Source organism: Anabrus simplex, chromosome 10 (genome assembly GCF_040414725.1).
Source record: "Anabrus simplex isolate iqAnaSimp1 chromosome 10, ASM4041472v1, whole genome shotgun sequence".
NCBI lineage: Eukaryota > Metazoa > Arthropoda > Insecta > Orthoptera > Tettigoniidae > Anabrus > Anabrus simplex.
In genome coordinates, this window is record NC_090274.1 from 110669220 (window position 1) to 110694751 (window position 25532).

Sequence of the window (25532 nt, forward strand, 5' to 3'; positions counted from 1 at the left end):
CAGGGTTTCTTTATTTCTAAAGGAAATTCCAAACACCGATTTTCACGTCTGTAACATCATAGTTTTTGAGATATAAGTATCCTCATAAAGAGAATTCAACTCCTTCTTCACCAATTTTCGATCACCAGCTTAAGCTGATTTTTCTGAAAACAAAAAGTATCGTACGTGTTTATCTATTTTTAAAGGGGGTTACAAATACCAATTTTCATGCCTGTAACATGTTGAGTTTATGAGATTTACTACTTTTAAAAACTTCCCAACTCCTTGGTTGAGTGGTCAGCGTTGAGGCCTTCGGTTCACAGGGTTCCGGGTTCCATTACGGGCCGGGTCGGGGATTTCAATCGCCTGTGATTAATTCATCTGGCTCGGGGACAGGTTGTTTGTTTGTCCCGACACTCTCCTCTTTATATTCACTCAACACACCACATTACCAACCACAACAGGAACACGCCATAGTAATTACATCCCTACACATGGGGTTGGCGTCAGGAAGGGCATCCAGCCGTAAAACAGGGCCAAATCTACCTACCTACCTACCTACATACATATGACAGTTCGCACCCACGACCCCATAGGTGTGAGAAAAGCGGTATAAGATACTCATTTTAAAAATTCACCTGCTTTTTAAAAAATTATTTCACCCCTTTAAGTGGATTTAAAAAAAGTGTGTTCATTTATTCTTTAAAGAGATTCCAAGTACCAGTTTTAATGTCTGTAACATCGTCAGTTTCTGAGATATAGGCACCGTGCGTTGCTCTAGCGGCCGGGCGGAGAACACTACGTGAGGCAGACTCCAGACTCGCAGTACCAGTTCTGTTATGATTGAGCGTGTAGTTACTCCGATGATAATGGAAGAGAAAAGGAGATCAAGTAAACACAATTGTGTTGTCGGATGCTCCAATACTTATGCAAATACGGGAAGTGAAGTACAATTTTATTATTTTCCAAAATGAGCGATGGAAGTGGACCGAAGGAGGTGATGGATACAAGCAGTTAACCGAACGAAGGAAGTAGGCCTACACATACGTACTGCAAGTGTTTGCAATAAGTTCAATTGATCCGACTTAATTTAATTTTGGTTTTAACTTTTAGCACTGATGGATCACTTTGGCAACCTACAACTTACTCAAGAATACAGTATGTAGTGCATATTTCATCGGAAACAAAAGATCTGGACACCCACTAAGTCCAGCCTATGTTCCGACAATATTTCCGGAATAATACAAGAAGAGGAATGTGTCGCCGAGACCCAGCTTACAGCGCTTTCACAGACAACTCAAGCGATTAAAAAAAGGAAGAATCAGATGGAAAATTTTCAAGTACAGTTTGCCCACATGACATAACCAAGGATGCTTCCGTGGGAACAGATACATCTGATTTTCATTATTCAGACTTCATGTCTTCTTGTTCAATAAATGAAAAAGACGTAAATACACAAGCATGTATTCCACTTGATTTTGGTCTGGAAGGGGACATTACGAAACATGATAAAATGTGTGGAACGGAAGACGATCATGCAGACATCAAGGGTCCAGGTTTCCAAGGCTACAGTTCCATAAGGAACAATACTCAAATGCGTGATATAACAGGTGTGAACTTCAACGTCTTTGCCTTGCTGCTTGCGTTATTACCAAAGTGTAACGTTTCTGAATTATGGAAAGAAACCAAGATTGATTTTCCTAGTGAAAATTAAAACCAGACTGTCCTATTCTGTTTTGAGGGTGCAATTCGGTGTTCACAGGACGACAATTTCATGTATTTTTATGACCGTGTTTATGCAACTGGCACTACGAACGAATCATTTCATATTCTGGCCTATACTAAAATCACCTGCTTGTTTCTGGGAGCCAGGGTGTAATGAGTTATTTATAGTTATTGGAGAATGTGTAGGCTTTCTATATATTTGAAATTCAAAAGTGTATCCCTTTAATATTAGTTTTTATTTTAATTTTTTTTACTACGGACATCCACGCCTAGAGGAGGCATTTTCTGGTTACACGAAATTGTCGTCCAGCCTGCCTTCTTTTATTTGATATTTTAGCAGCGTTTTACGACAAATTTTTCGATGTTTTTTTGCACTTCACGACATACCACGATTTTTATCCAACTTTCCAAGACATCTTAAACTATACCGCCTTCAATTCAACTACTTATTTCCATGCTTATTTTAAATATTGGCCTCAAACATGAGCATATACTGTCTCTTTTAACCGTCTTGTTCTTATCCTGTTGACGCCTTATTTTTGATATTCCGTTTCCCTAATGTAATATATATTGTTCAAGCTTATCATCAAAAAGATCCATTTCAGTGTCAGACATGGAATACTTTTTAAAAACAATGTGTGACTATAACTTTTAGATGAACATTTCAATTTTTTAAAGTGGTTTTAGAATAGTTCTGATTTATTCAATATTTTTGTACTGTAAACATTTTGCATCCACAGTATTAACACTTGTAAATATTCATCAATACGTTTTACATAAGTTAATTTGACTCCTTAGACCATGTGTGTTTTAAGATTGATTGAGGCTGATGATGCCCAATAAATATTGGGCAAAACATGTACCCTTCAAATTTCTGATAATTTCCATGTGTATTTAACCACATAATGGAATAAATTTGTATTGAATAGGTGGTATTAAAATTACTCCGTATATAAACTTTGTGATTAGCTATTTTTCAATATGGAATAATGACGAGAATAATGGTTTGTAATGTTAGAATTCACGTAGAAAGGTGTATTCAAAGAATCAAAATATACAATATATTACAGAAATTGCCAAACGAACTTTTTCCACAAGTGGATGACATTGTGCATATGCGTTGCGTTAACGAATGTGCAAACTCCAATAATTAAAGAATAAGAATAATTAAAGAATAGTTTGAGAATTGTTCTACCATCAGTTTGTTTTTTATATTCTTTGTTCACATTTTGATCTTTTCAACGTTCAGCAAGCAGGAATTGACAAATAATTATTATAACATTAGGAATACTGCTAATTTTTGGCAAATAATTATTGAAATAGAACTTTGTCATTTTGGTGAGACATTCCTCGACATACTTATTGTCCTGATAAATAATGTATTGTAAACTGTTGTGCTTTGCTATATATTGTACATATAGATCACATCTTCCCAAGCCAGTTACGTACATCAGTATTTGTATTTGTGTGTAATACATATGACTTATCTTTAACTGTATGCTATTTTGCTCGTCAAAGTAAAGATAACGTACTTGCACATTTCCTTACTCATCTACTATTGGTTTATCTTAACAGGAAGATGGACACAACCTCTAACACTCTGTCAGCTACATTTCCTTTGAGAACTATACCATCTGGAGATCCACAAATCCCAGGTTGTTTCTTGTGGATTATTAACCCACATTGAATAACACAAACACCAAATGAACTTCCATAGCATTCTATTGCTTCACTTTCCATTTCACTTCCGTAAGAAAGATTGTTCAAAGCAGCTCCCCCAATCGGAGATTCAGTTACAAAACGAGAACTAGTATCGCCTAGTTTTGATCCGATGTGCTTTCGTGCTAGCAGATATACTTATCTTTCTTTCTTGAAACCATTGAGGGCTTCCTGATTGCGATAGTGTCCAGGGAGATTTTAACTATATGGTCTGTATCAACCTGCACTTTGCTGGTAAAAAAAAATTTCGTCACTCACAGTGCAAAAGGTGTATTTGTCTGGCAAGCGCATGTCGTTAGAGACTTATAAATGTAATAGCTGTGTCACATTTTCCTCACATTCTTCTCTCTCCACATCATTCACTATCTTGTCTATCAATGAGGTGACTACTGCCCTACAAGATTGTTTGATTTCAGTACTTGCTTCTGCTCGAAGCATTCTACGAAGACTGCAAGGGATGTGTTTTAAAATATCCTCAGTTAATTCGAAGGGGGAAAGAGATGCCTCCAAAGTCTTTTTACGCGCTTGCCTTTCCTATATTTTTCTGCCGACATTGATTTCGGGCTCAGTTTTCCCCATTGTTGCGGACGGTCTGTTTTGGAGACAACACTTTCATTATTTATATCATACTCTACCGGAGCTATGTGTTTGCAAGTTCCTCTGGCACCGGCAGGACAGGAACATTTGTTGGTAGACACATTACGATTCTGGTCAACCTGAACACAAAATAAAAATGGGTACAACTTAGCAAAAATGCATTAATCCTTACTAAATAAACTTTTTCAATTGTTACCTAAATACACCTTGCCTACCTCAAGTTTCATGACATAAGGAGGCAAAGTGACAGACGTTTGTCGGGTGACTTTTGCTGTGATGTATCCGAAACTATTCGAAATTAACTCTTCAACGCCGTTCACGTGGCCACTGACAACAAGGTCTCTTCCTTTATTGCATTATGATTTACTTACATCCCCGAACTGAATTGCTTTAAACCCGCAACTTGTTCGAATGTTATACATGTTGTACTGAGACTCTCGCACTACGCCTCACCACTTGTTTCAGAACGGGCCACTATGTAGCGCTAGTAGTAGCATTTCGATCTATCTGCATGGTACCTGTATGCATCCTCATATAAAGAATTCAACTCCTTCCTCACTTCTCTTCACCTACCACGCCTTACGTGGATTTTCTGAAAACAATAATTTGTGTTCTTTTATTTTTAAAGGAGATTCCAAATACCAGTTTTCATGTCTGTAACACGTTAGGTTTTTGTGATATATTGTAGATAATCTCACTGCTGTAGGAATACTGGAGCTGACATTGCCATGGTTACGGCAGTTCATTTCTTTATCCGATTTTTAGAGCAGGGATAGTGTGGTGCCAATATCTCCATAACGGTTGGTTTCAGGGCCTTAAAACATGGTTTTCGGGCCCATAGGGCTTATCGAGTTTTGTTCTTTGCGTCAAGGGACTTAAAAGTTAAGTTTTAAAATCGGTTCAGTAGTTTTTAAGTCTCCGTTATAAACAAATATACAAATTTTTCCTCTTTATAATATTAGTATAGACACAGTATAATTGTGTTTTCAGATGTGGATGATATTTCAATAACCACTGAAGATATAAAAACTTTGCCCATGGTAACTAGAATGTCGCACAGATCACAGCACAGCAAATATCGTCTCGAGATCTGTGATGTCAGCCAGAGTCTGGAGCGAGATTACTGCCCATCCCTAATAATATGCTCTGCGTCTTCCATAATGTGCAGTTCTCCTTTAGCCATAAATAACCTACAATGAGAACTCACACCAGCCATCTAATGTCTTACTTACTAAATTGACACCACGCAAATGATGAAATATGTATGCAGCATGCTGCAGGAACAGAGCTGCCAGTAGAGTGGGCAGAAATATACCATCATCATCATGCTTTCATGTATTAGTCCTATAGAAGAACTGTTACCGTCTATAGAAAAGATTTGCATTTTCATGCCATCTCTTCCTGGGGCAGTACTTTATGACTCCTTTGGGGATCCTGCTTCTATCCATCCTGTTTTGTTTAGGTGTTCTAGCCAATTTCTCTGGTATTCATAGATGTGTTCCAATATAGCTCTGCTTTTAAGATCATTCAGCACTTCTGTATTTCTTGTGTGTTCCCGCTTAATGGCACCTCCTGTATTTCATTTCAGCTGTAGTTATTCTCTCTCACATCTTCCCAAGGTCCACGCTTCACTTCCAAAGCAAAGTACAGGTCTTGCTAAGGTTTTGTAGATTCTTGTACAGGTGTGTTTTTGAACTAATGATGGTCTAAAAAATTTATTGAATCCCAAACATCTGTTGAATTTGGAGATTTTCTCGGTTATGTCCAGTTCTTCAAAGAGAGACAGTTTGTAGCCAAGGTATTTAAAATCAGTTACTCTTTCCGAAATGTTATTTAAGCAGATCTTTCTTCTTACTGGTTCCTTGCCTCAGAAAGCTATAATCTTAGTTTCCTCAGGGGATATTTCCCTTCAGTACTTTTCTGAGACTAGGTTTAGGTTATACATTGAACGTTTTAAATCATCTTCTGAGATGGCGACCAGCACTAAGTCATTTGCAAATAATATTGTATCTACCTGTAGATTTCTGTTAATGTGGATGGAACCATGTCTTGTTTCTCTAAATTCTCGATGAGAGCATTCATATAGATTATGAACAGGAAAGTGGAAAGACCTCAATGCTGTCTTACTCCTGTGTTTGTTTTCCACTCTGATAATTTATCGTTGACCTTTACGGAAATCAGGTTATGTTTGTAAATGTTACTTATGTTTTGTACCATCTGTTGTGGGGTGTGATCAGATATTAAAATATTAAGTAAGATATTGCAGTTTACTTTGTCGAAAGCATTTTTGAAGTCCACAAAGGCAATATGTGTTTAAATATGTATTACATTCCCTGTGTTTTTCTAGAAGGATTTTCATTGTGAAATAGCCATCGCAGCAAGATCTTTCCTTTCTGAAGCCGAATTGTTCATCTCCCAGAATGTTCTCATAGTGTTTGTATAGTTTATTTTTAGTGATGTTGGCATATATTTTATAACCACAATTTAATAAACATATGCCTCTGTAAAGCAGACCTGGCCAACAGCTGGAAACTGCAGATGATGATGCCTCTGTAGTTTTCACAATAATTTTTGTTGCCTTTCTTGAAAATGGGTATAACTATTGCTTTATTCCAGTCTTCTACTTTCCAAATTCTATTTAGGAACTGGATGAATCTTTCTTGGAAAGATTTGCATGAATATTAGAATAACTCCAAATTTAAACCATCTTCACCAAGTGTGTTATTGCACTTCAGTGTTTTCAGGCCTGCAACTAGTTCTGCCATTGTGATGCATTCGATGTGTGGTTGTCTGAGTGAAGTGCCTGAATATGTGAGACATTCTGTGACCATACATTTTGAAAGTGATTTGACCAAGTGTTGATTCTGAGTGTGTCTTTAGTTTCCCTATTTAAATTTTTCAAAATTTTGTTACTCTCAGATTTCTGTACAACAGAAGTTCTGTACCAAACTCGACACAAATATACTCACACCCCAACCCTGTCACCAAATTTTGAAGAAAAAAGGAATATGTGGGACTATCTGTGTACATATGGCAGTTCACAAGATAGTTTTAAGAGTTTCCTATATTTACTTTTACAAGGAATGAAGAAACTGCAAAGGAATACAGGAAGAGAAGAGGTCAAAGAAACAGGGATATTAAAATACATATGAGAATGCAGTAAGATTGAATTATTTCAAACAAAAAATGAAATAATGTCATCTCCAACGTTTGTAATGTTGCAAGAAACTCATGTGTCTCATGTATTGACTAGCGGAAAATTGTACAACTGGTTTTTCTTTACCTTGATAATTATTTTCCCTCATGGAATGATGTTCAGATAATGGTATAACCATGAAAAGTAACAAAGATGATACAATATTTCACATTCAAACTTCCTAAATTAAAAAGGAAACACAAAAATACAGAGAAAGTAACTTAAAAAGGGAAGCGTTATTTTATTATTATTAAGTTATTATCACAGGGAATATTAAATGATAATGTTCAGAGCATGAAGGGGGGCAGAAGGGCACACAAAGAGCGTCTCAGGGCAGACAACATAAAACAAAATAAAAAACACAAAAGTGTCTACTAAAAGTAACCTTACAAATCCAGGGTATCTCCAACAAACACAAATCAGTTCTATCAACAAAGTAAGAAGTTTCAAACTTGATTTTTTTTGTACCTTCAAATTTACTCCTTGCATAAAAACAAACAAGAGTTCATTATTACTTTTTTTTTTCTTTCTTTTAAAAAGTCTTCTTCTTAAGTCCCAGCACACGCTAAACTTGCCGTCACTAAAGTCACATCACACAACATATCTCTCTCTCCTGCCTCAGCCCTCAGAAAACGTAAAACCTTAACAATAAATTAACACGTTAAGATCTCTCACCCACACAAAAAGAAAGAAAAAACCTAAACAAACAATTAACGTTGACGAACAGAAGGTTTCGGCAATCTGAGAGATGTTCCCTAGCGCCCCCCCTCCCCCACAAGCAAAAACATTCACTGCTTCTTAGACGCAGTTCATAATCAGGAGAAAATTCGAGTAAACTGTCCTTTATTATTTTCTGTGAAGGAAAAAAAAAAATTTAAAATAAAACACAAAACTAGAGAATCGGAAATTAATGAAGTTTAAGCCACACTTCCCAATTTCCTTTTCAAGGCCAGTAATGATATACATTGATGAAATGAAAAAAAATAAAAACAAAAAATAAAAAAAAACAAAAAACAGCACCAACATTCAAAATCATCATTTTTTAAATTATTTATTTTCGTGTGTAACTGCTAGCATCGCCTACCAACAATAGCTCGATTCTGCTTCTACTAATGACCACGGTTTCCTTCTTTCCTATTAGCTATTGTTTAGCCTCCTTCCCCTTTAAATTTAAGAGTCTCATTTTATATATATCTCTCTATATACCGTATATATCGCATTAATAATATTTTTTCAAATTATTCTGAGACTGAATCCAGGCCAAGAATTCTATTCCTTCGAACCACATAATTACGCTTGTGGTTTACATGTCACACCGATGACACATGGCTGCAATAGAATAGTGTGTGAACTTAACTTTAAAGGGGAACGTTTGTTTGACTACAGCATAAATGGGAACCCGTTTATTATATTTAGTCAGTCAAAGTCTTGAACTGCAGTATACTGGATCGTGAGGACAGTAAGAAATGGCAAAATACGCGCAATTTTTAGTAAACACGAAGGTTGTTTTCTCCTCTGAAATCAATCGTTATTTTAATTAATAATTAACGTGTCACAATAATAATGTTCATAAACGACAAAACAATATTATTTAAAAATACGTCATCACCCTGCTCTGGAAAATTGAATAATTCTTGAAAATTATTTATTTTCCTGGTTTTTTAAAGACTTGAGAGGAATTGCGCGTTTTGTATTTCATATTTTTGTAACACAGGGACTAATTAGTTGATGCTGAATGTTAACGCCGCGTGTAACTACCGCGGTTCATCCCGCCGCCCCGCCCATCACCGCGAGAGAAGCCTCCCCGACCACCACCACGATTATGACCCATCGGACTGCCACGCATCATTCCGCCGGGACCTCCACCGCGCGGACCGCCCATGCCGCTGGTGGGGCGACCGCCGCCCAGCATGGAGTCGCCCCCAGAACCCATGCGGCCTCCATCCATTGGGCGAGGTTTAGTCTTCTTTTCTTCTACATTCAATTTCTGGCCATTTTCCTTGGGGAAGTAGATGGGCTGAAAAAGAGAGACCCACATTAGTTACGTACTGTCCTTGTTCATTTGTAGTTTCACATTATTAACCCTAGAACTGGCAAGGTTAAATCTTGTGGTGGCAGTCATATTTGGCAGCTTTTACATATCTACTGGGATTGCCGTAGTGACATGAAATTGCATAAATGTTTTGACTAGAAAAATGCACATTCAATAAGTGTAATTCATCAGTTCAAAATATAATAAAACTTTTGATCATATGTATACAAAACTGGAACATGTTTCAATCAGTCAATAATGCACTGGTAGAAGTTTCATCACTCAGAGAGGTATATTCTTGTAAATATTAGGGAAAATGTATCGGCATGCAATCATTTGGAGGCGTGATCTTAGACCATGTTGTTATGGTGGGTTATTTTATAGGAGGTTCGTCCACTTTCACTTTCCGATATTAGATGCAAAAAAAGCCGATAAACATTCCAAATCCGAATCTGTCGGTTCATTCTCAATAACCTCATAGCCAGATCCGTCAATTTCATCTTCCATCAAATTTCGCACTACTACATTTCTAATTTTCAGTAATGAAGTGAAGAAGCCACACGTAGACACATACTGTACTAAAAACTCATATAATCAAATCAACTAATACCATATATATACGAAATTAAATAACTCACAGCGAGTGGAAAACTATGCAATAAAATGAAAGAGAATAGCAAAGCAGAGCCCCTGAAGGTTTGTTTACAGACACTACAGAAATGGCGTTCAAACAGATTGGAAAACCACACATATATTTCTGTGAAATTGCGACCAAAGAGGTTGTAAATAGGAACAAAACTGAACTCGCAGCTGATCTGAATATTTGAGAACGACAAGAAGTAGACTGTCATGACATTTGTTTAAGAAATGATGAAATTATGAGAAGAAATACTAACATTGTCACTACAGCAGGGACCAAAGCCTCAAATATTCGAAAGCTGCCAATTCTAGGGTTAACAAACATATTGCATTACATAAATTAAAATTAACAACGTTGCATCCAGGAGATAGTGGGTTTGAACCACACTGTCAGCAGCCCAGTGGTTTTCCGTGGTTTGCTATTTTCACACCAGTCAAACACTAGGGCTGTACCTTAGTTAATGCCATGGCCGCTTCCTTCCCACTCCTAGCCCTTTCCTCTCCCAACGTCGCCGTAAGACCTATAATTTTAGACCTATTTATGTCGGTGCAAAGTAAAGCAAATCTTTCTTTTTTTAATTCTTTAATTAACAACGAAGAAATATAGGTGGCTAAGGATTCCAATTTCCTTGGTTCTCCCATAGGTGACTACACCCCTGAAGTCAAGTAGCGGCTGGCACTTGGAACAGCTTAGAAAATATCTGGAAAAGCAGAGACATCTATGGCAGAACCAAAGGCTCATCAGTGCCACTGTTTTCCCTATAGCCACTTACGGCTGGAAAACACAAGACTGAAGAAAGCTGACAGGAGAAGAACTGATGTATTTGAGCTTAGGTGTTGGCAACGTTCGCTGTGAAAAATCTGCGTGGAAGGGAGTATAGTGAGACAAAGGCTATCAACAATAAGAAGTATCCTTGGAAAAGGAATTGTGCAAATGTGCGGATAAAAAGCAAGTTTGTAAGTGGCATCTTTTATATACGTGCAATGTACTGTAACTCTCAGTATTAGGATAACAACGAACCTGGATAGAAATCACATCACTTTCAATATTTCCTGCTAGACCGATTCCCGTATTAAAGAATAACATTACATTTTAGGGCTTTCAGCATTAGTAAAGTAAGAAATCGGATTTCAGCACTAACAAACATATAGGTAGCATTATAGTAATAGTCCGTCTCTGCGGTGTAGTGTTTAATGTGATTAGCTGCCATCCCCGGAGGCCCGGTTTCGATTCCCGGCTCTGCCATAAAAGCTGAAAACAAATAGTACGAGGGCTGGAACAGGGTCTACTCAGCCTCGGGAGGTCAACTGAGTAGAGGGATTTCGAATCCCACCTCAGCCATCCTTGAAGTGGTTTTTCGTATTTTCCTACTTCTCCTCCAGGCACCTAAGGCCACGGCCGTTTCCTTCCCTCTTCCTTGTCTATCCCTTCCGATCTTCCCATCCTCCAACAAGGCCCCTGTTGAGCAAAGGAGGTGAGGCCGCCTGGGCGAGGTAATGGCCCTCCTCACCAGTTGTATCACCATACCCAAAGTCTCACGCTCCAGGACACTGCCGAAGATATAAATAGGGCAATGACATATGAAAAAGACCACTGGCTTCCTGTATCTGTGGATGAAATGAAGGCCAGATTACCCTGAAGTGGTAAAGTATGACGGCAAGAAGAATTTCAGACCCAATCTTGTTGACTACAACTGTGCAATGGGTGGTGCTGATTCCATGACCAGAGACTCGCATCATTCCCCTTGATGAGGAAGTATGTAAAAGGATACAAAAATATATACTTCTACATCCTAGATATGACACTTCTGAATTCCAACATTCATCGCCTCCTCAACCCTGACAAGAAGCTTTACCAGCTTCCGGATCAACTTGGCCGAACAGCTGTTGGCAAATGTGACCTCGCCTAACTATCCAAAACGACTATGCCCAAGCCCTGGGTATACATCACTGACACTTCAGGGGAAGCACTGGGACACTTTCCAACCAAAATACCCCCAACAACGATGCACGTTACCCCATCATGGAGATGCGAAGTCTGTGTGACACGGGGTCTGAGGAAAGCATCTTCATTTGAATGCCACTGGTGGAAGGTGTCGTTGCACGTAGATGGCCGTTTTATGATCTACCAAACGCATAAAGACTTTACAAAGTACATCTGACAGTAGTTTGGATATTTCCTCTCATTAGGTTGTTGGAAAGCATGCTTTTTCAGTGTCGGTGATATCATGTAAAGTAATGAAAATAAATGGTACTCTAAGGCATAAATAAGTTCAATTAAATGGTATGTGAATGGGTTAATCAATCCGTCACTATCCAGAAACGGACTGAGTGACATTAGAGAACTCTTCTTTGGGAGGTCTTGATTATTAATTAACCCTCTTGGTGCCAAGAGCTGATCTGGTCGGCCGCTCCCCATCAGCCGGAAGAGGCCAGAGCTCCACCTCCACTATACTACTACTGTAACGTGCCAGGCCGTTTTCAGTGGAAAAACATGTATTTTAAAATTCGCGTATATCTATCAGTGTATAGCAAATACCGGCATGAATTTTCCTACATATCGACTACGTAGAATAAGAAACTGGTTTAGAGTGATATAAAGAGTCAAAGATGTTTTATTGTTGATTTATAGTTGTCGATAACGTTTATTTTTAGGAAGAGAAAAATATTTTTGCACTTTCCCTTTCAATATCTAGTTTGAAAAAATAATTCACGATACAAAAGAATATACGTAATTATGTACAACGTATTTCTAAATACAATTCTATAGAATAATTAATTTGAACGAGAAAAATAAAAATGTAAAAAATTAAAATTCAAACATATGCCACTAGTAAAAACAAGACAATTTTACTCACCGATAAAATTCACGTGTATGTATCGATGTTTGGCAAATACTGACAATTTTTCTACGTGCGGACAACACAGTATTAAATTAATTCTGAATTATTAAATAAGTATAAAATAGTAGTTGATATAGTTTTTTGTTTTCAGAAAAAGTAGTTTCTCGTTTTCGGTTGTAGTATATATTAGAAAAATAATTTTACAATACAACAGAATTTACGAAATTACGAAATGTATGGCACTAAAGCCGTGATTTGCTTTGACCTACTAAGCGACCGCTGCTCCGTTCGGTACCTGCAGTTTATGAGGTGTATCATGGTCAGTGAGACGGATCCTCTCAGTAATTATTCTTGGTTTTCCAGACCGGGGCCACCCTTTCACCCTCGGATATCTCCTCAATTGCAATCACTTAGGGTCACTTAGATTGAGTGAACCTCGAACCAACCCTCAGGACCAGGCGAAAATTCTTCACCTGGGCGGGAATCGAACCCATGACCTCCGGTTGAGAGGCAGGCACCCTACACTTGGCCCGCGGAGACCGGCATTTAGGTAATGATAGACTATAAGATTTAGCAGAGAGTAAGTGAAAAGTAAATTGAAGTATGATATGGGCGGAGAATCAGACGGTAGGGCATGTTCAGGTCCAAGAACTTCCTTGAAGGAGACAGGAGGTTGAGGAATGTTGTCGGGTTCATTGGGACAAATTTCCACAAAATGTTCTCCAGAGACATTATCATATTCGTTATCACTAGTTTCATCTACCACCATATTCACAGTAGCTTTAGTGCCGTTAGACACAATTAAACGTCTCTTCTTTAGCTGCAGTGATTCCGCGGACGTGTCCGGTATAATTTCGTCGCTACTCTCTGAACTAAAGTCCCTATCGCTATCCAATAAATCATCCGCGTTAACTTCGCACTGTTCCAAATACTGCATTAATTTATTGTCATCATAACCGCTGAAAAAATATAGCGTGAACAACTTGCCATTTTCCTGTCACAAATCCACTCACTGCAAGGAGCAATCTCTTACTGACCGGTTAGCAGTATTTGTAAAGACAGGAAATGACTCTTGTGAAAGGTATAACACCCTCTTAGAACTGCCAAAGCATGGCCAGGCACACAATAACGTGTAGCCCCTTTACTACAGGTTGTAACAAAAGTATGCACGTCACTATAGGTTGCCTCAAAATTATGTATATCACAGAATTTTAAGCCGGCCGATGTAATCGGCTCTGGCAACTTCCAACTGGATTGTTAAAGGCCGACCAGATCGGCTCTGGCAATTTAAAGGGCGGGTTCTCGCACTACCGCCTGGCACCAAGAGAGTTAAGCAATGTAGTACTTGAGGGAATGCTTCTAATAGTGTCCATTTGACTATCTGTTTCTCTGCTTTACAAGTTTCTTGTATTTCTAGTGAACCCTTTTTCCTTTCTGGCGGTTTGAGTTTACAATTATAAATGAATCTTTGACAATATGCTACTATACGGCATAATTTCGGAAATGACGAGAATTTATTCAGTAATAAGCATTCTGCTGTGACCTTCAGCTCTGGTAGTTCTGTTTCAAATTCTTCTGAATGCTCTTGTAGTTGACGTGTGCAAAGCCAAGAAGGTCCACTCCACCACAGCTTTTTATCTTCGAGTTCTGCTGAAGTAATTCCTCTTGAGAGAAGATCAGCTGGATTTTCAGTCAAAGGAACATGCTTCCAGGTGGTTGCATCACTGGCTTCTTGAATCTTTGCAATCCTGTTTGCCACAAATGTCTTCAGCAGCCTTGGCTCAGTGTTGATCCATCCCAAAACAATTGTACTGTCAACTCCATAATCTGATCTGACCAAATTTTTTCTTTCAAAACACCCACTGTTGTTTTGACAAGTTGTGCAAGAAGAAGGGCTGCCTCCAATTCGAGTTTTGGCAACAAAATGGTTTTTAAAGGAGACCACTTTGCGATTGACAAACTGCATAAATGCATGCTCCAAAAGCCTTCTCTGAAGCATCACTAAATCCAAACAAATCAGAAGAGCCAGAGCAATTCCCAGGATTTATGTTTCTCATAACTCTGATGTTGTTCAGTCTTTCTAATGACGTATAATACTCGTTCCAAATCTGAAGGTGCTCTCAAGACAATGGCTGATCCCATTCAAATCCATCTAACCATAAGTGTTGCATCAACAACTTCCCTTTGATCAGTACTGGACCCACGAGTCCCAGTGGATAAAAAATCTGTGCGATTTGGGAGGCGACTTCTCTTTTGGATCTTGGCGACTGCTTTGCCAGGTCAACTCGAAACTGAAGGCAATCTTGTGCCGAGTCCCAGAGGAGTCCAAGAGTCTTACTAGCTTCACCTTTGTCTAAAACCAGTAAAGTCCCTTTGTCGCTTTTGCTCTCCAAGATCTCTTTGCTGCTGGACCTCCATTTCCTCAAATGCATTCCACCACTCTTGAGTATATTTTGTATTTGCCGCCGTAGCCTGATCACGTCTTCTAGAATGTCTCCTTCACTTAAGCAGTCATCCATATAAAAATCATCGCGAATAGCCTTTGCTACTGCTGGAAATTCATTTTCATGAAGAGTAGCCAATTCATTTAGGCATCTCATGGCAAGGTAAAGCGTTGATGCTGTTCCATATGTTACTGTATTCAACTGATAGATCCTCACAGGGACTGAAGACTCCTCTTTTCACAAAATCTGCTGGAATACTCGATCTTCAGGATGGATGAGGATTTGCTGAAATCTTTTCCACATCTGCCGTCATGACGTACTTATGGCTGCGAAATCTAAGTACAATGTGAAAAAGATCTCGCTGTAAATTAGGTCCTGTCACGAGCTTGTCATTGAGTGATGTCCCGAGTGATGTTTTTGCTAAAGCATCAAATACCACTCTGACCTTTGTGGTGTCACTATCTGGACGTACCACTGGTTGATGGGGTATGAAGTATGAATTTGGTACATCTTGATTTTGGTTTGTTTCAATCAAGCTCATATGTCCTAGTTCTTCATATTCATTCATGAAATCTGCATAAGCTGTCTTGAGTTCGGGGTGTCTGCTTAATCTCTTGACTAACGATTCTGATCTGTTTAGTGCGTGTATTTTTGATTCTCCGAGGATGACATCTGGCTTAATAGGGATCCTTACGATGAATCTACCTGTTGTATCTCTCGAAACGGTCTCCGTGAACTGTCTTTCACATATTCCTTCTTCTGATGTGTAATGTTGAATCTCCGGAATTGCTTCTTGTTTCCAGAATTTTTCCATCTGATCTGATAATTGCTGATTGCTAATTTTCATGCATGTTGTTTCCTATGTTTAAATGATCCTTGTTTGTTCTCAAAAACTTCACCACCTATAATCCAGCCTAATCGGGTGTTTTGCAGAGCTGGTTGTCTTTCAGCTTCATTCTTGGGTGGACCTATGACTATTTTCCAATCAAGTCCTGCATCAATTAATATATCTATGTCTCCAGGCTCGTTGAATGACGGGTCTGCCAAGCGAATGTCCTTTGGAATAATAATCTTGTCCTTCTTGATTTCCAACTGTGGCAATCGTCCTGTTATAGTTGGCAAAACTAGAAATTCTGCTTTCACCTCAAATCAGTCATTCATTGAAGCGAGGTGTACTCTCGTAATCCTTTTTGTTTCCACCTTGGAACAAACTACTCCAGTGATCTGTGTGTTTGTCTTGACATCCGGTAAACCAAGTTTCTTATACAGACCTTCTTTTAATAGATTTGACTGAGATCCCTGATCCAATAAGGCTCGGCATGTCATTCTTTTTCCGTGAACATCTTTCACATCAATTAAAGCTGTTGACAAAAGTATTTGTGATGTTTTCCTTTCGCCAAGTTCACACTGAGTGAAGCAGGTGAATGCTGAGATTTGACACACAGGTTTATGGGCACTTGATTTTCTTTAACATTTTGTTTCTGTTTGTCATCTTCGTCAGCATGTAAAAGTGTGTTGTGAAGAAGTCCACATTTCTTGAATTTTGATCCTCTGCAATTTCTTGCAATATGTCCTGGTTTCAAACAGTTATGAGAATGTCCTTTTCCTCGAAGCAGTTTTCTTCTGTCATAAACTGATCATTTAATTAACCCTTACCCCTCGAATTAAAGTTCTCTGTGTTGCCTCTACTACTCGTATTTTAAATGTACATTTTTAACTTATATGACCTGTATTAATCTTTCACGATTTTGGAGATAGCACTTGGTATTAAATGATGTAGTTAGGCTATGCACGTTTACAGCAAGCTATACGGGAGCAAATAAAAGCAATATGTGGAATTTAAGACTAATTATTTTGCATTTTTATTATTATTATTACCGTTAACGCATACCGATTGGTTTCTTTAATAATTTAGTGTACAAATTATCGCTAAAAAGCAATTGAAAAACTCTATTCAGTCTCTGTTTTCATACCTCGCGGTAGTATGTAGGCTGAAACCACTGTAAACGGCAATTTCTTGAAATCCGAATCTGTTGATTTATAATTGTGCCAGCCGTCAGCATCAGGTACATGTTGGGTTACGGTACACAAACCGACCATCGTCTGTTCACTTTTAGGCATCGTGAAATGCCATTAGATATATTCATTAGAAGCAGAGGTGCGAAAATACTGAGGTTTTGTGTGTTGCCTGACATATACAACATATATATGACTAGAAGAGCACATGGCGGCCATGTTTGTTTACTATGTGCGTGATTTGACAGCTGACGGCCACACTGCCATCTAAATAATGGATTTCTGACTGATTGTCGAATAGTATCTGGATTCTACAAAGTTCCACGCGGAACCAAAAGATGGCAGTACAGTATAACATCGTGTATTTTGTCGGCTAAGAGACGGCAGACGAGCGGTGGGCGATAAAATGCCGTGTCGGGTCTCCCCCGACATGCGACCGGAACGGGAATATCGTAATGTCGGGCCTCACCCGACAGACGAGTGGTAAAGGTTAATTCTTCACATGTAAAAATGGGGTGACTTCCACCACACAAATTACAGCTTGCCTGAGATGTTGTCATAACAACTTTCTTGCTAGGTTGTCTGTCCTTCGGATTTGCCTTCGTGTTCAATGCCTTGGTTTTGTTATGATTTAAAAGCATATATGATTGGGAACGCTCAGTTAAAAATTTCAATAAATCATCCAATGTTGGCATCTTTTCTGGAGTGTTGCCTTTCACCCTTTCCTGCCAGACCCTTTGCTCAATGAAATCTAGCTGCTTCTTTGCTAGATGAATAACCAATGTATCCCAATATTGTACTGGTTGCTTCATTGCTCTTAATGAAGCCATTCGAATATGAAATTGTAATTGCCTGAGTGATTCAGATTTGTTCTTTTTAAAAACTGTAGGAAACTTGAAAAGTTCATCTAGATGTGTCTCGATTATCATCATTTGATTATCATATGTATCTACAAGCAAGTTCCACGCACTTGTGTAGTTTTCTTCTGAAATGGTAAAACCTTGAATGACTTTGCGTGCCTCGCCCTGCAGAAGACCGATCAGATACTGATATTTTTGGATATTTGTTAGTTGAGTATCATTATGAATGGTTGACTCAAAACTGTTCTTAAAAAGCAACCATTTTGTGAATTCGCCGTTAAATTCCGGTACTTTAATTTCTGCATTCTTCTGTTATGATGATGTGGAACTTTCTGTTGATGAACGGCGTTGTTTACTGCAGTGTTCATTTGAGCTAGTAAATTATTCTGAACACGCTCTGCTTCATCTATTATTGTTTGCAGTTGTGTAACTGCGCTGAAATAAATACGATTCAAATAGCTCTCGCTCTCCCTCGCATTCCTCTTGAAACTGTAGTGCAGCTATTTCATCATTGATCTCTGTTTCCTCTATTTTCATTTGTACTTCTTCAAAAGAATTCCACAGCTCTTCACATTTTTAAATTCTAACCTTCGCCTCTGATTTTGACATGTCAGCTGTAATCGACTTTATTATTCTTGTTAACGTGCATTTTACTCGACCACGCGATTGGTTCAATTTCGTTAGTTGCGACATATTGAAATTAAGGTTATGCTGTGAAAGTTCGAAGGGATTCTGTGAAGGTTATGTACAAGTTCAAAGGAATTGAGGTTATATGACAAAGGAATTTAGATCTTTTTTTTATTTATGACAACAGGAGGATCAATGGACTTCTATTATTTTCTCATAGCTAGGATGGTGTATATGTCCAAGAGACTCACGGTCTCACGGAGATTCTTGCAGTGAGCGGCGAGAAGAATGTAAATCTTGAAATCTTGTCTTTACTTCTTTATATGTACGTAACATCGAATCGTACTTGCCTGATTACTGATTTATGCTGCACTCCGTTGAAGTTGTTGGCCTCAGCGGTCTGATTTTTGTTATGAACGAGAATGCAATATCCGTGAATGATTCCCACAAATTCGAGATGTGTTGTATTTTTACTCCGGTGCTTAACCTAAATTGCGTTTTCACATTTCATGATCTTGCTTGTACTGAACATATCAGGTTATTGAGAGCCGTGCTATTGGGCGCCAATGTTTGTTTTTGATTTCGAAGTAAAGGAACTTGGTGCCTTCTATACTTTATTGCATTTGATATGTCTTAATGATGTGATATCACAACTTGATGACGGACATGACTGTTGCATGCATAACCATTTTCAACAATACAAAATCATCTGACCAATCAGTAATAGGCTTGGAAAATCCCAACTTCAATTAATGAGATACATTTGCAAAAATAAAAGTCTCTTCATAACAGGACATGGATCACCCAAAACATAGGTTAGGTTTGGAGAATACTTTAATAATCAGCATTAATTAATGCACTGTTTATTACTTTCATATTCCAAGATGTAATTGAAGCATTTAATTAAAGCATCATACATTAAAATTTAAAATTTTACTACTAGAACAGCTGACATGGAAAAGTGAAAATTCAAACAAATTCAACTTAACGTTAAAATGATCTAAAAAAAAAAAAAAAAAAAAAAAAAAACCTGTAGATCTTTCCGATATATCACCAGCATTTTTCCGGATCGCCAAAATCCATTTCTCCCTAGTTTTAGCATCTTTTGAACATTTATAAACAATTTGTTTGGGATGGTATGCGATGTGCTATTGCACATTAGAACTATATACCATTTATAAGTTTTCTGCCTCACTGTCTGTGCAGGATTCATTTAAAGTCTAAAATATACCACTCAGGTTATTATCCAATGCATAGACCTCGAATTTAACTATACCAGACACTAACATACGCAAAGTGTATCCTGCTTCTCACAGCACACTATGTGTTATTTCGTCTGCTAATTCAGTCAACCTGTACAATGACTGTCAGACCAATGAGATCGCGTACTTGCATCACGTGACATTTTCATACTTAATTTAGATTTTTTATCATGTTTGGAGTTATTATTTTTACATTCTGATCATATTTCTAAATTCTGCATGAAATTTTGAATCAGATTAGCATATTTTTAATTAAAACCCCGGATCATGCATGTTCCCTACTGTGACGGAACTAACATCAGACTTTAATGCTGGGCAGAGTACGGGTGTATCTGAACTCACAGAGCACCGAACACTCCTAAGGATGAACTTCTGCTGCCGACGACCATGCATGTGCCAATGTTGACACCACGACATCGGCAACTACGACTGAAATGCGCACGTGACCATCGTCACTGGATACTGCGCAGTGGCAGAGCATTGTATAGTCGAATACCGATACCTTTTTCATCATGCCAATGGGAGGGTGAAAATCCATCGCCTTCCAGGGGAACAATTCCTCGACACCTGTACTGCGGGATGGAGAAAAGCTGGCGCCGGCTGATTTATTTTCTGGGGAACATTCACGTGGGCATTCATGGGTCCAGTGGAGATCGTGCAAGGCACCATGATGGCCGAGAAGTATCGCGCACGGGTTGCAGTGTGATGGATTGGTTTGAGGAACACAGTGGCGAGTTGCAATTGATGTGCTGGCCCCTCAACTCGCCAGATCTGAACCCGACTGAACACACCTGGGATGTGATTGAACGTGGTGTCAGAGCTCATCGCCCCACACCCCGGAATTTATGGGAATTAGGTGACTTGTGTGAGCAGATGTGGAGCCAACTCCCTCTAGTGACCTACCAAGGCCTCACTGCTTCCATGCCAAGACTCATCGCCACTGTTATCCGTACCACAGGTTGACATACCGGCTATTAGGTAGGTGGTCATAATGTTCTGGCTGATCAGTGTATGACCAGCCACTAAGCACGAAAAGGCAATAGACATTGTCAACAATCATTCAAGTAAAGTACAGTAAAAATTACCATTAATTAAACACATATTCTTGATGAAGACAAGCAAGATCTCAATTACTGCACTATCACAAATTAATCGAATGAGTAAAATGCTTTTCTTTTTTTTTTAGCCATCTTTTTGTCGCAAACAGAAAACACATTAGATGGAAGCTTCTTATATATTTTCAGTTGCATATACCTACAGCTATTTACAGTTTTACATAATCTAACACACGAAGTATGATAAAAATCTTCCAGGCTATTCTGCTGTGGTCTATTTCTCTCATTCCTGCCAGACGTTTCGACTACTGCTGCAGTAATCATCTACCGTGGCGTTGTCGAAGTACTCTCTCTGCGTCCCGCTGGCGACTGTGATGGTTGCTGGTAAGGTGGCTGTATTTATACACAAGCGAGCGTTCTCCGATTGCATCAAACCGTTCAGTCTGTAGTCTGATTGGATATCTGAACGCATGACCTCCGATTGGGATGTACCGAGCAGTCTGTCGTCCGATTGGATATCAGAGTGCACGATCTCTAATTGGGTTGCGGCGAGCAGTCGGTCCTCTGATTGACTGACTGTGATATCACTGATCTTAGTTGGCTTCGGCCATGAGTTATAAAAGGGGGAGTACTAGGCCTGGCTGTGTTTCAGTTTTTCTTCCTTCCTCCTTTACATGAAAGTTATCCAGATGTTTGTGTATTTCAATAGCTTCCCTGTACAGGCGGGCGTGGAAGTGGGATGTTGTGGCCAGTATATCAGTATCCTCATGCTTTCCGTCAAGGAGCACATGCGACGCTACTGCTGACTTGCCGTATTGTCCCAGGAGATAGTTCCCTTTGTGCTCTGTCAGGTGAGTCTTCACACATCTGCCAGTCTCTACAGCTGCACAGTATCCTATAGACTCCAGTGCAGTAGATGTTAGAGGGTCACATGTAACAGGTTTCAGATTGGTGTACACCTTAATGAATGTATGAGAAATATTAATGGTGCACTGAAATCTATTCCTATTCCCAGGCTGGATACCAACAGCAATATCCCACCAATATAAATCAGATGACAGGAAACAATGGTATGAGAACGGAAGAACTACACCATATCCACAGGATCTCTTGATCCAGGAGATTGTAAATTATCTTCTCTCAAGCTGGTAGTCATCTTTAAATCCAGAACAGCAAGGAGTTAAGAGGCAAATCCAACATCAAAGAAGAATCGCACCAGCAGCAATTAACCCCCCCAAGGTGTTGCAGATCCTACCAGTGAACTCTGGATTAGACAGAACCGACTGAGGACAGGTCACACCACACCAGATGCAGCAAAGCTTTCCTAGAAAAATGGGGACTTTGCAACTCTGAAGCCTGTGACTGGTGAAATCATTCCAAAACTTAATCTGGCTAGTTGTGTATTTCTGAACTGTATTTCTTTGCATACTTAAGAGCTGTTGTTCGGCCATACGATAATAAAGAAATAAATAGATAAATCCAAAATTTTGTAGTCATTGCACAATTTCCAGGGAGAGAAGGCATAGTCCATTTACTCACCCGGTTGCTCAGAACCGTCTGGACAGTAGAGGCATTTTCAAAGATGATGAAGCCATAGTTGGGAACTCTGTTTCCGGACACACCTTTAACGTTCTGCTTACTGTGAATACGCAGGTCTATGATGTTACCAAATTCACTGAAGAGTTCCTGAAAAAGAGAGAAAGAAAATAACTTCTGATTCACCCACGCAGTGACGAGATAAGAATATGTTACTTTCAAACAGAAAAATAGTGTCAGACCTAAAACGAAGCGCTGGTTAATAGAGCAAACGCCTGAAAAGCCTTACACCTGATATGTTTTTGACATGCTCTATTGGTGAAAAATATCTAATTCCCTCCATGGGAATTTAGAATTTTCCATTTAGAAAAATATGGCTCGAACTGAGTTTCTTAGGATTTCAGAAAATGTGTTAAAACAGAGGATAAATAGAACATTCAAGTTCCTCAATACAACAAAAGAAATACCAGTGAGATGACATCACATTTCAAGTACCTGCAATACTGGCTAATACAAGAATGGGATCCTAACATAAAAATCAAAATAGGAATTAGCACTGCAGGACGTGCAACTTGTGTGTAACCATGACATCGACTGGAGATTCGGTGTGTCGTCAAGTGTTGTGTTACTTTAAGTTAAGGACAGACACTAAAGGCGTCACTGAACCGACTGCAGGAACACTGATGTTGCGCAGAAAGTTCAAGATCCAGTGGGTAGCTCAAGTCACCTTTGAGGAGACACTCTGTTGTGTTGGGAAATAATGTGAAATCTTAACCCTCACAAAATACAATATTTTGGCCACATCTTGAGAAAGTCAAATATAGTCCAATATAAACAATTGTGGAAAAGAAACGTGCCCATGGCTGGAGAAGATTATCCTGAATGCAGAACCTTCACCAGGGATTCAACATCCATGCGACTGTGAAGAGAGGAATATCACTAATCCCGGCAAAAATATTCAGAATGCATGAAGTAATTCTTCCAATCTTCCAAATACGGTAATAAAACATTGCTCTGCCTTCTACATTTGCATATCAACAAATGAGCAACCATATGCACACATACAAGAACATTCCCAACAAGTTGAATTCAAATCAAATAGACATCGAAGCCAGGAAGATAAGAACAAAGAGGATAAAATAACTGGTGAGTAAAGTCATGAAAGAGTCTACTGGAGACGGGAGTGGCACTCTGTTGTTTTCAGTGACGAGAGTAGGTTCTGTCTGTATGCAAGTGATGGACATACACGTGTACGGAGCAGACCTGGTGAGCGGACTATTCCAGAGTGCATTCGCCCACGACACCCAGGTCCCACCCCAGGATTCATGGTGTGGGGGTGCCATCAGTTACAATGTGCAGTCACAGTTGGTGTTTCTGCAGGGTAACATAACAAGTGCCTGCTACATTGCAAAGGTTGCTGTCCCCCTGCTACTGCAAATTCTTTGACAGGAAGAAGACATGCTTTTTCAGCAGGACAAGGCACATCCACGAATGGCTGCTGCGATGCGACAGGCTCTAAGCAGTGTACAACAATTTCCCTGGCCAGCAAGATAACCGGATCTCTCGCCAATTGAACACATATGGGACATGAAACGGGAACTTACGCGTTCTCCAGAGCCTGCAAGAACCCTTGCCGAATTGCATTAAAAGGTGCAGGATGGCATTCGGCACCTTTATGATCATTTGCACATGCGAATACATGCCTGCATATCTGCCAGAGGGGGGTACACTGTATTGATGCTGTTTGGGCACTCTTTACTGTGATTTGGTCTGAATTTGTAATCATATACTCCTGAATGATGAACTACCTGTCGTATTGCTTGTGAATAATATGACCTTGTCCTTGAGGATGTTGCATGCTGTTTTTAGTTTTTTTCCGGCAGTGTACTTCCTAATCATTTAGGGGTTATTGCATACAATGAAAAAATAAACACACCAAGCACAAGAGTTCAGAACAGAATGGATAAGAAAATAACACACAACCTTCTGCAATATGTTGAGTTTTGAGACTGAAATAGCTTGCAAACATTTTCAAAAATTTCTTTTAAATAAAATTATTAACATTAGTAAAATATCAATGGAACCATCTTATTTCATTTCTCTTTAAATTAAATGTTAAGAACCATTTTATTACAGTAAACACAGTCATATTCATCACTTCAAGACCAGAGCAACAAATAAAAGCTTTTTTAAAGAAGGAAAATTTTAAAGTAACCAAAATAATTTCACATAATTCTGTGAATGTAATAACGGTAGATAAATGGTACATTTTAAAGTTTAAAAGACACAAAGTACAGTTCTGTACGACTACAGATCATTATACTATGTTAGATAAAATATTACAACATACAGTACTATAAAATTACTTCACAGAAATTTGAATCCTGGTAGTAGGTACAAAATCCCTTTATGATGTGGCGAGCCCATCATACTAATAGTCTATAAAATGACAGAGCGGGGTCAAGGGTTTGGAAACTGTTAGGGTGTCCCCCACAAAAGCGATGCGTTGTTCCTGGTGTTCTCGTCATGGGAAATCTGTGAAAAGTGGGCAACCAGCAACGAAGATTGCAATCATAAATGTCTTGACCACCCTTTATGGCAAGACAGAAGAACTAACAGAATACAAGGAAAAGAAGGACATTGACATTGTAGCACTTTTATCCTAGGAAGATACAAATTTTAGGAATACAAGTACAAGTGTACCCGAGTGCTTTCAAATATTAACTGTCATACATGGCCAAAGTTATTTTACCCACTATGATGTTTTAATGACAACACACAGTCAATCTCACTCAAGTGCTCATTTCATCTAACTGTGTTCTAGTAATAGTTTTTTAAATGTTATAAGCACTTTATGTAGCCCTTAAACCACTTTAATTTTAATGTTAAGGACAATATGGCTGAAAATGCCTACTATATTATAGGCAAAACATGTCCCGATATTTTAAAACGCAACTTCGATTTTTAATAACAAGGTGGACTTCTGTGAGACAATTCTTTCA

At 38.8% G+C, this 25532-nt stretch overlaps 1 protein-coding gene across 3 annotated transcripts in view; it reads right to left on the reverse strand.

Annotated features, from left to right (window-relative positions):
• Positions 1–7229: 7229 nt before the first annotated feature.
• The window catches only part of rin (ras GTPase-activating protein-binding protein 2), a 145901-nt gene continuing 127598 nt past the window's right edge, over positions 7230–25532 (reverse strand). For all 3 annotated transcript variants that reach the window (XM_067154732.2, XM_067154733.2, XM_067154734.2), the window contains exons 10-11: positions 22534–22680; positions 7230–9233 (exon numbers count right to left, since the gene is read on the reverse strand). In XM_067154732.2, the coding sequence (XP_067010833.1) occupies positions 8955–9233; positions 22534–22680 (426 nt within the window). In that variant the 3' untranslated portion in view covers positions 7230–8954. The remainder of the gene's footprint in view (positions 9234–22533; positions 22681–25532) is intronic.